The sequence below is a fragment of the Peromyscus eremicus genome, chromosome 20 (genome assembly GCF_949786415.1).
Source record: "Peromyscus eremicus chromosome 20, PerEre_H2_v1, whole genome shotgun sequence".
NCBI classification, from domain to species: domain Eukaryota; kingdom Metazoa; phylum Chordata; class Mammalia; order Rodentia; family Cricetidae; genus Peromyscus; species Peromyscus eremicus.
The window spans coordinates 11,139,616-11,153,338 of record NC_081436.1 but is presented as its reverse complement, the minus strand read 5'-3'; the positions used below and the strand labels follow the sequence as shown (position 1 = coordinate 11,153,338).

At 39.5% G+C, this 13,723-nt stretch overlaps 1 protein-coding gene across 1 annotated transcript in view; it reads left to right on the top strand.

The window, feature by feature from the left end:
* Cntn1 (contactin 1) overlaps nucleotides 1–13,723 on the top strand; it is a 132,489-nt gene that overhangs the window by 87,639 nt on the left and 31,127 nt on the right. The window contains exons 20-21 of the mRNA XM_059247464.1: nucleotides 10,076–10,262; nucleotides 12,717–12,829. Of these exons, the coding sequence (XP_059103447.1) occupies nucleotides 10,076–10,262; nucleotides 12,717–12,829 (300 nt within the window). The remainder of the gene's footprint in view (nucleotides 1–10,075; nucleotides 10,263–12,716; nucleotides 12,830–13,723) is intronic.

Sequence of the window (13,723 nt, the reverse complement as noted above, 5' to 3'; positions counted from 1 at the left end):
AACAACAAACAAACAACAACAACAATAAAACAAATTGAATAACACAAAGGTTTCTATCTGGCTTGTCTAGGAGAGGCACAGAGACCTCTGTGCACTCAATGATTAGGCTAAAATAAAAGCTTAAATAGTAATGCTTATCCTGTCTCCCTCACATTGGCCAAACCCAATGCTTCCATGTACTGAGGAAGTAGTCTACCACTAAGCCATACCTGAACCTTACAGGTCACATTCTTGTATGTTGTTTGAGTTTTCCTGCCTGGCCCACAGTCAGGACAAATCTCTCTCACCTGCCAGTAACACAGCTGCTCAGACCCAACCAAGTAAACACAGAGACTTATATTGGTTACAAACTGTATGGCTGTGGCAGGCTTCTTGCTAACTGTTCTTACAACTTAAATTAATCCATTTCTATAAATCTATACCTTGTCACGTGGCTCGTGGCTTACCAGCATCTTCACATGCTGTTTGTCATCATGGCGGCTGGCAGTGTCTCTGACTCAGCCTTCCACTTCCCAGCTTTATTCTCCTCCTTGTCCCGCCTATACTTCCTGCCTGGCCACTGGCCAATCAGTGATTTATTTATTGACCAATCAGCAACACACTTGACATACAGACCATCCCACAGCACTTGTAAGATACACAGTCTCATAAAATGCTGGCAACCCTCGAGATTTTACACAGCATTTTGGTAATTCCTATCAGTATTTTAAAAGTAATATCTTCTTTCATTTACTAGTTCCCATTATTAATGCTACATTAAAAGACCATTATAAATATACTAAATATATGCCTCATAATATTCATGAAAGATATTTGCCTTTTTCTTGGTTAGTCAGAAAATGAGCATGCTCCATCCATTCTAATATTATTCCCAAACACAGGGACTAAGTGACCACACATAGGCTGAATCTCTCTAAGTAACTGTAGTGTGAACCCTCTGAAACCGTGAGCCAAGACCACTCATCCCTTGAGTTGTTATTAGCATATATTTACCAGCAAACTCAGCCAAGAACAGTTCTGTAAACATGGTAGATATTTACCATGTATTTCTTGAGTATTGTATTAGTTAACTTTTTCATGACTTTGGCAAAATGCCAGATAAAGGCTACTTAAAGAAGGGAGGGTTCACTTTCAGTGATAGTTTGAGGATCCTGTCCATAATGGAAGGGAAGTCATGGAAGCATTAGCTGGTTGCAGTTCATCACACGACCTGTGATGGTAGCTTCTACTATCAAGAAGCAGCTTGGTACACTTTCTCCTTTGTGTTCAGTCTGAGACCCCAGTCCATGGACTCATACTATCCATGTTTTTTTTTGTTTTTATTTACTTCTTTTACATCCCATTCACAGTTTCCCCAACCTCCACTCCTCCTAGATCTCCCGCCCTTTTCCCCTATATCTACTCCCCCTCTGTTTCCTCTTCAGAAAAGATCAGGTCTCCAAGAGACAATGGCCAGACTGGACAAAGCAGGATAAAATAAGACAAGGTGAAAACCCTCAAATAGAGGCTGGACAGAGCAACCCAATAGGAGGAAAAGAATCTCAAGAGCAGGCAAAATGGTCAGAGATACACCCACTCCCACTGCTAGGAATCTCATAAGAACATCAAGATAACAGCCTTAACATATACAGATGACCTGGTTGCACTCCATGCAGACCCCATGTTTGTCATTTCAGTCTCTGTGAGCCCATGTGATCCCTGACTAGTTGATTCATTAGGCCATGTTCTGGTGTCCTCCATCCCCTCTGACCCCTACAGTCTTTCCTTCCCCTCTTCCATGGGTTTTTCTGATCTCCTAGAGGAGGGACCCAATAGAGACCTTCAATTTAGACTCTTTCTTCACTTAATGTCTGGCTGTGAGTTTATACTCACCTGCTCCCATCTGCTTATGGAGGTAATCTCTCCAATAATGAGAGGACAAGGCACTGATCTGTGAGTATAGCAGAATATCATTAGGAATCGTTTCACTGACTTTTTTTTTTTTTTCCAATCGTGTTTGATTCTACCCTACATCTCTAGGCTATCCAGTCTCAGGTTACTGGTCATCCAGGCAGTGTAGGGTTACTGCCTCCCTCTTGTGGCATGGGCCTCAAATTAAACCAAACATTTGTTGGCCATTCCCACATGCTCTGTGCTATTGCCCAGCAAATCCTGCAGGCAGAACAAACCGTAGGTGGATGGTTTTGTGGCTGGGTTGGTGTCTAGGTTTCTCCTTCTGTAACCTGCAGAGTACCTTCTACAGCCAAAAAGACTGATGCTAGGCCAGAAGGTTGTCCTTTGAAAATTGACAGTGAGGCCCCATTGCCGAGGATAACTTCCATTCAGCTCTTTGAATTCAGAGAGGTTGAGCTGATGTGGGTTTGGAGCCTTCACCTACATATTCTAGTATTACCCACACTTAAGATGGGTCTTCCTACCTCTTAACCCAAAGAAGAAAATTCTTTATAGATATACACGGAGATTTATTTCCATTGTGATTCTAATTCCTGTTGCATTAACAGTCACTAACAATCATCACAAGTTCTGATAGTAACAATAAGGTTCTGTTCAATGAAGTATTACATATTGGTTCTCTGGAGGCCAGAGTTCTGAGATCTGGCCACAAAAGGAACCAAAGCCTTTAAGCATAAAGACACAGACTAACAAGAAGGGATTGTTGTACCACAGGTCATGATTTGGATAGATCTCTGAGTGTTTTTGCAAGGGCTCAGATTAAGGAGGCTGGAAATGACAAGAGCAGACTAACAGTAGCCAGTATTTACAAATTAGCAACTCTGAATCACATTAAGCAGGTGGGAAAGCAGCATCAAGGAAAGACTCACCAGATGCTGTAAATCTCTGTCATTAAGCCTTGTGCCTTTGGGAGACCACATTGGTATTTAATGATTGAAACAAAAATTAAGTTTGGACTACAAGGGTACTTTTTTCATCCTTTGTATCATTTATCTCTATCCAATAAAACATAAAAGTATATAATCTATCTCATTGAGTCAAGATAAAATGTGCTTTTTACTCTATTAAGAACATGCTTGTTAAGGGCTAGAGAGATGGCTCAATGGTTAAGAGCAGTGGCTGCTCTTCTAGGAGGACCTGGTATCCTTTCCCAGCACCTGCACGTTGGCTCAAAATGATTTGTAACCCCAGTTCCAGAGGATCTGATGCCCTCTGCTGGCCTCTGTTGGTACAAGGCATGAATGTGGTCCAAATACACATATGAGGGCAAAGCACCCCCTATACATAAAATAAAAATGTAAAAAAGAACATGCTATCAAATTATATAGTAACTTTGTCATATATATTTCAACCAACATGGTAAAAAAAAAAAAAGATGTGGAAAGCTATACAGTGATGTCAGTCATTCAGACAACAACCAGAATATAGGCTTTTTGATTCAGAATGTATCTCAAGTAAGTATTCACAAAGGGCAAAAAGTGATCTTTGGCAAATAGGTTTTTTTTTTCCCCAGAAGATAATTTGAAGAGCAGAGCCGGTGCCCTGTCATAGCTTAGTCTCCCAGAATTCTGGCTCTTTGGAGCATGACATTATACAAAGTTATGAACCCGGGTGCAAAGCAGACATGGCTCCATATACCATCTCTGTTCCTCAGCAAGCTTGGGGAGAATGTACACAAACGTTCTTGGTTTCTTAATGTCTAAAGTTGAGGAAGTCACACTTGCCTCATCAGATCATGGAAAGGAACTTAACCCACATGTGCGCTTTTCCCTGCTCTGTGTCACGGGCCTTTAGAAGTGACTGTGACAATAGTGATGGTGATGATGATGAGGAAGAGGAGGAAGAGGAAGAGGAGGAAGAACAGGAGGAGGAGGACTAGGATATTCATAGATCCAAGGATGAAAGCAGATGTTGAGTCTCTATTGAACACATAATAAAGTTCATCTACTGAATTCGCACACCACTTGTCTGACTGATAATTTACATAGTCAGGTTTTAATCTGGACTTTATCCTGAGAACAAACAATTTACAATGCTTGAAGTAAATCTTAGAATTAATCTTTCTATTCGTTCTTAAAAAGTTTCTCATTCAGAACCTTGACTATCAAACAGATAAGAATAAAGGCTTAAAAGAGAAAAGGAACTAGCACTTACTTCCCCTGTAAGAAAATATTCCTGTGAATATATGGGATGAGGTACACTGACTATGATAGGATTATTGTTTTTATTTTAAAATATGTGAGAAGCTAATGTCATTTCATGACATAGATGGTCATGAAAAACAGCCCTTTCCCTTTCCTAAACTACATGATAAATCTGAGTTATAACAAAAGCATCATATTAAAAATATGAAACAAAATACAGTGGTGTGTGGTGGTATTATGTTCCCCAAAATATTGTGCACCCTAATAAACTTATCTGGGGTCAGAGAACAGAACAGCCACTAGATACAGAAGCTAGAAAATGGTGGCACTCTTGCCTTTAATCCTAGCATTCCAGAGGCAGAAATCCATCTGGATCTCTGTGAATTTAAAGCCACATTGGAAACAGCCAGGCATGGCAACACGAGCCTTTAATCCCAGGAAGTGATGTCAGAAAGCAGAAAGGTATTTAAGGGGTGAGGATGAGGAACTAGAAGCTTTTGCCTGGTTAAGCTTTTAGGCTTTTGAGCAGCAGTTCAGCTGAGATCCATTTGAATGAGGACTCAGAGGCTTCCAGTCTGAGGAAACAGGATCTGACGAGGTGAGGAAGCTGTGGCTTGTTCTGTTTCTCTGATCTTCCAGCGTTCACCCCAATACCTGGCTTCAGGTTTGTTCTTATTAATAAGACCATTTAAGATTCGTGCTACAGTGGTGAGAAAAGCCTACATCTTGCATGATTAGGCCCAATTCAAGATTAACTTCTTGATACATCAAATAAGCACAACAGGTAGTTGAATCTAAAAATTAATCTCTCTCTGTCTCTGTCTCTCTGTCTCTCTGTCTCTCTGTCTCTCTGTCTCTCTCTCTCTCTCTCTCTCTCTCTCTCTCTCTCTCTCTCTCTCTGTGTGTGTGTGTGTGTGTGTGTGTGTGTGTGTGTGTGTGTATGTGTATGTGTCTGATTTTAAAATGTATCTTGGAAAGTTTAAAAGTCATTCCCACTCTTCTTGATGAAAGAGTTCCCCACTTCCAGTCTTAACCTACAGTTTTCCTATGATGTGAAGTTATTCTTATCAGTGGTGTTTTGACAACTTTGAGCTCCTACTCAGGAGTTCACAAAAGACTTAGTCTGTTCACTCAATGGAAGAACATTTGCTAAAATCATGTAATGAAAATAAGGCAAATAAGCTGTGATTGCAAGACGCTTGTGAGCAGAGTTACTGTGAATACAGTCATCACAGGGGATTTGTCATGCAGAGGCCATAGGAAGTTACAGGGGAAACTTAGCTGAGTGTGTAGCAGTCTTCAGAGAGGGCTCCATTGTCTTCTTTTGGAGAAGGCATCTGTCTTAGTCAGCATCTCTAACACAGAGAAATGGGGAAAAGTGAGTTTTTTATTATTTTTTAACTTATTTTAACGTTGCTCTAGGGAATGGTTGGGAAGAAATGACTAAGTTATCATTAGATACAGAGGTGTTCAATGTTAATGGCAGCTACTTTGAATAGCCAGCAGTCCACCCTAGAGACTTTTAAACTTGGTATCTGCGGTTCAGAGAAGCTCTGGTTCGGAGAGAAGGTCAATCAATCCTCCACTCATCATGCCACTGCCAGTACCTACCGAGTGAGTTTCACACTGGACAAGCTGAATGTGGAGGCATTGCTGTTGGCAGAGGCAGAAAGACAAGCTGTCTTATATTCACTAGAAACTGTCTGCAGCCTGCTCAGCATAGGTTGATGTCTGCACCAAAGGTCAGAATAAAAAATATCAAGATTTCTTTATTTTCATCTTCTGTGTATGAGTGCTTTGCCTGCATGTATGTATGTGCACCGCTTGTGGGAAGTGCCCACTGAGTCAGAAGAGGGTACCATATCATTCTGAAAATGAAGTTACAGGCTATTATAAACCGCCATGTGGATGTTGGGAGCTGAACTCAGGTCCTCTGCAAGTGCAACCAGTGATCTTAATCCCTGGCCTATCTCTCTAGCCCAGTGAAAGGGGATTTTTGAAGAGCTCCCAATAGGTTTACCAACAGAGATTTTTAATGATTGACATTGTTAATTGTCATAGAATGGTCTATTGCTTGTGTTAGTCTAGCATCTGGATAATTTACAGTTGTATCTTTTGCTGAGACTGAGGTTTTCTGTGTTCGTCTGTTACGTTTTTATTTAAAGTACCATACTCAGTTTTGCCTAGAGTATTAAATCTTTATTAGGGGACTAGTCACAGGAAATAGGGTATGTTTTGCATAAACCTCCTGATTTAAGGGAAAAAATTAATTCAGAAATACAATATAAAACAAACAGATAGCAAATAGTAAAATAGGTCAAAGTTTTTTTAAAAGATCTAGAATGCTGAGCACATCATAACCCAAAATGTTACATTTGCTCCCATCGACATTGCAGGGCTGTGTCCCTTATACTGAATCATTTTCTCATGGATCAGTTTAATGTTTAACACACATTAGCAGGCTGAAAGATCAAGAAGTCCAAGTCTATCCTCTATTTGGAAATGAATTCTAACTTCACAATTAACAACTAATTCAGATGAAAATGTTAATGTCATATTTTGAAAAAATGTTTATTATATTCTTTGACAATTTTGAATTTGGGGCATTTTCACTCCCATTACACTCTCTTATACCCACCCCTGGTACTTTGATATATTTTCTTTTGGCCCACTGAATTTAATTAAGTTTGTTAATAGGAGTCTGAGTGGTGGTGAGGTGGGTGTTTACTAGAACATAAGAACCTTACTAGTTGGTATATCAATGAGGAAAAGTAATTTCCTCCCATACCAAATAACTGCCCTTAGACTGTCAGTGAGATATGAGGACTCCTGACTCTCGTCCATGGGATAATGCCACATTTTGCATTCATATACCTACTTCTGCTCACTTTAGGTCTCATTAAAACATAAGTCATGAGTAAACATATTTAAAGAGAGACTAACTATGCAAGGAAGCTATCTGTGTTTATTCGTGAAATGTTGATTTCATAGGAACAAAGCCATACAGGTTACATTTTAAAGCAAAGACACTGGGGGCTCCTTTAAATGAACTTTTGATCCCAAGTTACAAGATCATCACTTCTGTTGGTTCTAAATGTTTATTAAAAACTGTAACTCTATAGGTCTTTGGAGAGTTGTATAAACAAAAGAATGCATCTTTTTAGGATATAACTTCAAAGATTAAATTTTTAAAAATGCAGTTATGTCCTTTTATCTGACACCCCAAATGTCACATGGAATTTTGAGTAAAAAATGTGTGTGATTATTCCTCATTTTATCACATGAATTTTATAGAAATCTTGTTGTATTGTTTTATTCTATGTCTTAGTTAGGGTTACTGTTGCTGTGATGAAACACCCTGACTAAAAACAAGTTGGGGAATGAAAGGATTTTTTGTGTCTTTGATTCTGCATCACAGTTCATGATTGAAGATACTCAAGGAGGGAACTCAAACAGGGCAGGAACCTGGAGGCAGGAGCTAATGCAGAGGCGATGAAGGAGAGGGCAGACTGACTGACTTCCCATGTCTTACTCAGCCTGCTTTCCTATAGAACCCAGAACTACCAGCCCAGGGGTGGTACCACCCACAGTGGGCTGGGCTCTCCTACATTAATCACTAATCAAGAATATGCCCTATAGGCTTGCCTACATCCTGATCTTATGGAGGCATTTTTGATTTGTTGTTCATTCCTCTCAGATGACTCTAACTTGTGTCAAGTTAACATAAATTATTCAGCATGGTCTATAAACTCCTCTTTGAAGTGGATGTAAGCACTACTATGAAATAATGCTTTAAGACGTTGTTATTCAATGCGTATGAATGTCAAGACTCAGGAACCTTAAAGTCCTTGGTTTTGAAGGCTGTATGCCAGGATACATTCTACCCTTCTATGTTTGTTTAGAAGGTATTTTATGTGGATGATCCTAATGAAGTGTCTGGAATTTCTCAGAATGTAAATATTCATTGTATTTCTCCTCTGGTTAACAAGAAAAATGCCTTGTGCATTGTCTAGTTCAAAGTCCCACATAGATGATGGCCTGAGTTTTATCCTCAGAACCAGTGTGACAAAAATAGCCAGGTGTAGATGGCCATGTACAACTGGAGTCTTCCCAAGAGTCTCTTGCCCTGTCCAGAAGTCTAAAACACACCTGTCAACAGAAATCAGCCGGTGGTGCATTTTCACTTGTTCTGTCTTAAGATGATAGAAATGCCAGTGGTTCCATCAAAACCATTAAAAAATGTGATAGTGACATCATCAAAATGATCATTAGAAGGAAAGTAAAATAACACAGAAGGAGCCAATAAACACTGAGCAATTATCCTGCATTTGGAAACCCACACAGCTGACATGTAAAGCTTACAATGTACCAAGTATGTGGTGATACTTTATTTGTGCTGAAATGTGAGTTAATAAAGTTTGCCTGGAGATCAGAGGAAATAGCAAGCCATTTTAAGTAAACAAAGAAGTCAGACAGCAGTAGCACACGCCCTTAATCCTATCACTTAGCAGGCAGGATCTCTGTGTGTTCAAGGCCACACTAGGGAACACAGCCAAGCATGGTAACACATGCCTTTAATCCCAGTAACAACCATCGAGACCTGGAGGTCTGTACAGATAGACAGAAAGTGACAGAGCTGTGTAGGAAGAGGAAGTGAGGTAGCTGAGCTAAGAGAGCCAATGAGATGGCAGAACAGCAAGGTAATAAAGGCATGGGTAGACAGGAAGTAACTCGCACTTGGAAGCAGCTGAGTTGGTGAGGTAAGTTTAGCTATGGCTTTGCTATTTCCCTGATCTTTCTCTAAGGCTTTCACCCCTATATTTGGCTCCATGTTTTTTATTTAATAAGACCATTTAGAAATTCATCTACACAAGTGGACTTGGCTCAATGTATAATGGTCACACATGTGCTAATATAAATGAGAAACTTAATATATTACATTAGGTGATTTTTATCAGGGCATTTTGGCTGGTTTTAAAAATAAATTCCCATTGCTGTAAGCAGAGTATCTAAATATGTAAAATTTTAATATATACATAAAATTAATTTTTATTCAGGTTTTAGATATATTTATTGATTTAATACCCACCTGTCTTTATTTTAAGAATCAAATTTATAACTTGTATTAAGCTTTGAGACAAAGAAGGCTGTAGTTAACAAAAGTAATAATTTCTAATAATAACATGGAAAATGGTTTTTTTAAATATCTTAATTGGAGGTAACTTGTATAACTCACCAAATAATTAGGTATTTTCCAGAGTCTGGAACTGTGAGTTCAATGGGCCAACAAGATGGAATGAGAGAAACTGCTTCTGCAAGTTGTCCTTGGACTTCTACATGTAGCCCATAGCTACAATCATGTATGCACACATGCACACACTCAGACGCACACACACACACAAAAAAATCATAAATGATTATTAGGTGTATTGATTTGATATTTTAAGGGAGTGAAAGTAAATTGCTAGCATACATATATACATGCATACATAGTATTTCCTCCCTACTTACATTTGAAAGGATTTTGTTAGAAAAAAGTTATTTGCCAGTGCATTCTAGGCCACACAATGACAAATATACCTTTGTCAAGCTAGGTATATTTCTGCCAAACTATCAAAAGCTCATAATGAATCAAAACCATGTAAGCAGACATAAAACAAGACATTAAGATTGAAGTTATTGTCACAAATATTTGCAGAGACGATCACTTTCATATTTTGAAAGCAGAACTTATCCGCCTCCCTGCCTCCTCTCTCTCTCTCATCGACACAAGGCAACTACAGTCACTGGAGTGTGGATTTTATTTAATTGCACTAGTTAGATCTCACAGTGCAAAGGCCAATAAGAGGGTAAATGTGCTGGTATGTGTCACTGAAACTGTGGTGACACCATACTAGTGAAACAAAACCCACAGCAATGAACTTTTCACACCAAGAGCCGAATCACAGCAAAACGTCACTTCCCTTGGATATTTGCAGATTCGGTACTGGGCTGCGCATGACAAAGAAGCAGCTGCACATCGAGTCCAAGTCACTAGCCAGGAGTATTCAGCCAGGCTAGAGAACCTTCTGCCCGACACCCAGTACTTCATCGAGGTGGGAGCCTGCAACAGTGCTGGATGTGGCCCTTCAAGCGACGTGATTGAGGCCTTCACCAGAAAAGCCCGTGAGTATCATAACCTGATTTTAGATACATCCAAAGCTACCACTTGATTAAATTGAGATCATGATTGTAGGCACGTGTGTAAAGAATGTTCTATCTAGCTCCTCATAGACTTTTAGTTTTCAGTGCCACATCCTCTATAGTGCTGCAGAATGTCTTTCAGCATTCCTAGCTGTTGTCGATAAGGGAGACCTGAGAAGCAAGCTCTTACACATTTTTTATTCTACTTCCCAGTACCCTTAGAAGGACCCTCCTTCAAACTGCAGACCATTAGAAAATCAACTCGTCTACCTTCTAAATTTGTTAATTTAAATTTTTTTTCATACAGATGCATCAGTAGCATAATAAAATAACAGTTGTGCTCATTTTCCTATGCTTTATTCATAGATCATCACTGTATAGCATAGATACAAACTAAATTTCTGGAGATGCAACTGCTCTCTGTTCTCTTCGTTCACATGACAAGTTTGTCTGTTCTGCTCAGACCTGGGCATTCTTATCTCTCCAGCTTCACTTTGACATGTTTCTTCTGGACCCAGTTGACTATGTAGACACAGGAACACTTGACGGCAGGACTCTAGAGGCATTCACAAGTATCTCTAAGAATGCTCACCGTTAGGGTTTGCAATGTTACGAGAATCACTAAGGAACGTATCTCCTAGTACACTGACAGAGGTAGACAGTGTCAGACGTGGTTGTGAGTTCTACTTGGAACTGCACTAAACCCATGACAGCAGACAATTAGCTTTCCTCTTAAAATCTTGCTCTTCTTTATTTTGCAAATGGAGCACTATTTTCTTCTTCTTCATCCTATTCTCTTATTACAAATATGTATTATGTCCAGAATAGTTTTACATAGAAGAGATGTGAAGGAGACCACACCAAACCTTAAAACTCAAGCTAAAACCCTGTTAAATAAATATGGTTACGTCCACAAGACAATAGAAGTGAACTGATAAAACTGAAAGTGACTTGTGTGGCAGTCAAATCTGGACGAGTAGCTGGAAGGACTTTGAAACAATGCCCTGAAAGTGATGAAAAATAAGAGAGACCCATAGCCGGGCGGTGGTGGCGCACACCTTTAATCCCAGCACTCAGGAGGCAGAGCCAGGCAGATCTCTGTGAGTTCAAGGCCAGCCTGGGCTACCAAGTGAGTTCCAGGAAAAGGCGCAAAGCTACACAGAGAAACCCTGTCTTGAAAACAAAAACAAAAACCAAAAAAAAAAAAAAAAAAAAAAAAAAAAAGAGAGACCCATTTTGTGACAAGCTGGGAGAAGACTGTTTTGGATAGAAAAAATATGCAGAATTTAAAATATTTAATTTTGGAAATACCAATAGGACCAAAACATGGCTCTGAGGTAAAGAGGGGAGAGTGTGTTGAACTTTCAAAATGTGGAGTATTTTGTAGGTCCTCATTGAAAGTTGGGGTACTTTCTGAGTGTGATAATAACCAGTTTTTTTAAGTCAGAAAGATACCCAGTTATGATATTTGAAAACATTGTTCTGACTTCCATGCAAGCATTAAGTCACAATTAGAGTAAAAACAGAAAAGCCAGTCTAGATTTGAGAAGAGAACCATTGGCAGCTGGTATGAAGAGGTAGTGTAGAGAGATGTGGAAATTATTCCTCATGTGGAGTTGGCTGAACATATTGGTAACTTGGGTGTTGGCAATAAATAGAAGAAAAAAACAAATACCAGATTTTTGCTTGAGAAACTAGAAGCGTGCTTGTGCAGTTTTCAAATGATAGGAAATACTCATAAAAGGCAGACTTGACATTACACAACAACCAGTAATTCACCCTTATTATATTATATTTGGACATCAGACATTCAATATAGACAATAAGTTCAACACATATTCAGAGGACAACAGATAGATTAGGGCTATAGACTGACTTGGAGTGTTTAAATGTTTGTGAAAGATTCACAGATAAAGTAGGGATGTGTATGCAGAATCAAATCTGAAGCCCTTTCAACACCTGTATATTGATCAGAAAGCGCAGAGTTAATTCACAATGATCAACCAGAGAGAAAACAGCAACAAAGAGTCAGGGGCTCCTGATAAGACACAAGGGATTCGAGAAAAGAACAAGAGATCTAGAAAACCATCCTCTCTGAAAAGTCAGAAACAGCTATAAGACACACCATTAGATTTGGTCAAGATTGGTGACCTTGACGGCAACAGTCTGAAGAGACTAGAAGAGAAAGAAATCGGGTGAGAAGAGAATAAAGACAATTTTACTCCTTGTCTCACAAACACCTGGGTGAATTAGGTGAGCTCTTGAATGTACAGTGCCATGCTGTGCATGGTGCCTGGCGTATGAATTAATCCTCGGATGGGTGGCTGTTGCTGACAGCATCATTCTCCTCAGCACCACAGACCCACATGGGATCTAGTTTGCAGAACCAAGGTTCAGTCTGGTGACCCACTCATTACCTGTTCCTTCTTCCCACAGCTCCCAGCCAACCACCAAGGATCCTCAGTTCTGTGAGGTCTGGCTCCTACTATATAATCACGTGGGATCATGTTGTTGCCCTCTCAAATGAATCTACGGTGACAGGATACAAGGTAAATAAGAAGTGCCTAGTCTATTCTCCACATTAGCTTTATTCCTGCTGACACTGATATGTGTGGCTTCAGCTATCAGGAAAATCCTTTTGGCTTTCTCATTCTACCCACACAGCAGAGTCAGAAGACAGAGTCTCATGACAAATCTTTAGATAAGAAAACATCTTTAAAAATGCATCTAAGAAAGGGCTGGGGAATGACCTTTCAGGCACAGCTCTAAAGAGCTCATTATCACCCAGTAGCACTTTTTCTGGACTTAATTCAAATGTCATTAATGTTTCTGTCAAAGCTTCCTTGAAAATTCTCACTTGTTTTTGGCTGTAATTCACTTATGCTGTTCAATGCTGTTTAGTCCCAAAGGCGTCAATTGAGGTGAGACCTCTGCTTTGTCTACCCTATTGTACTCACTTGAATAGAAATATTTGAGTTAGAGCATCTCAGATTGATTGGTGGAAAAGTCTGGCAGAGCCTCATGAGGAAAAGGGAATGAGGACGTGGGTAGAATGTCCTCTAGGAATTTGGTGCTCCATTTAAGCCAGGTGTATTGAGACATGGACATGACTTTCCTATAGAGGAAGGATTTGTCCTGCCTTCACCCAATACTGTTCTGACAGATAAAGAGGAATGTTCTGGCACTTGGTATCACCTATCCATGATGGTGAGACAACGTGAGGTGATTTCCTCTAATGTCAGTATATTAGTCTCAGTTTACAAATTATTTAATAAAATTAACTACTAAAAAAAAAGAAAACATCTTTAGTAGATTTTAGGAAAAAATCTATGGCAACTGATTAAGATAAATAGAATACCTGCTTTAAAGAATGGAGCTCTCATAGAAATCATTGCTTAGACAGGAGACAGAATGCATTCACTTTTGTTTGTCTGGGGCTGCCG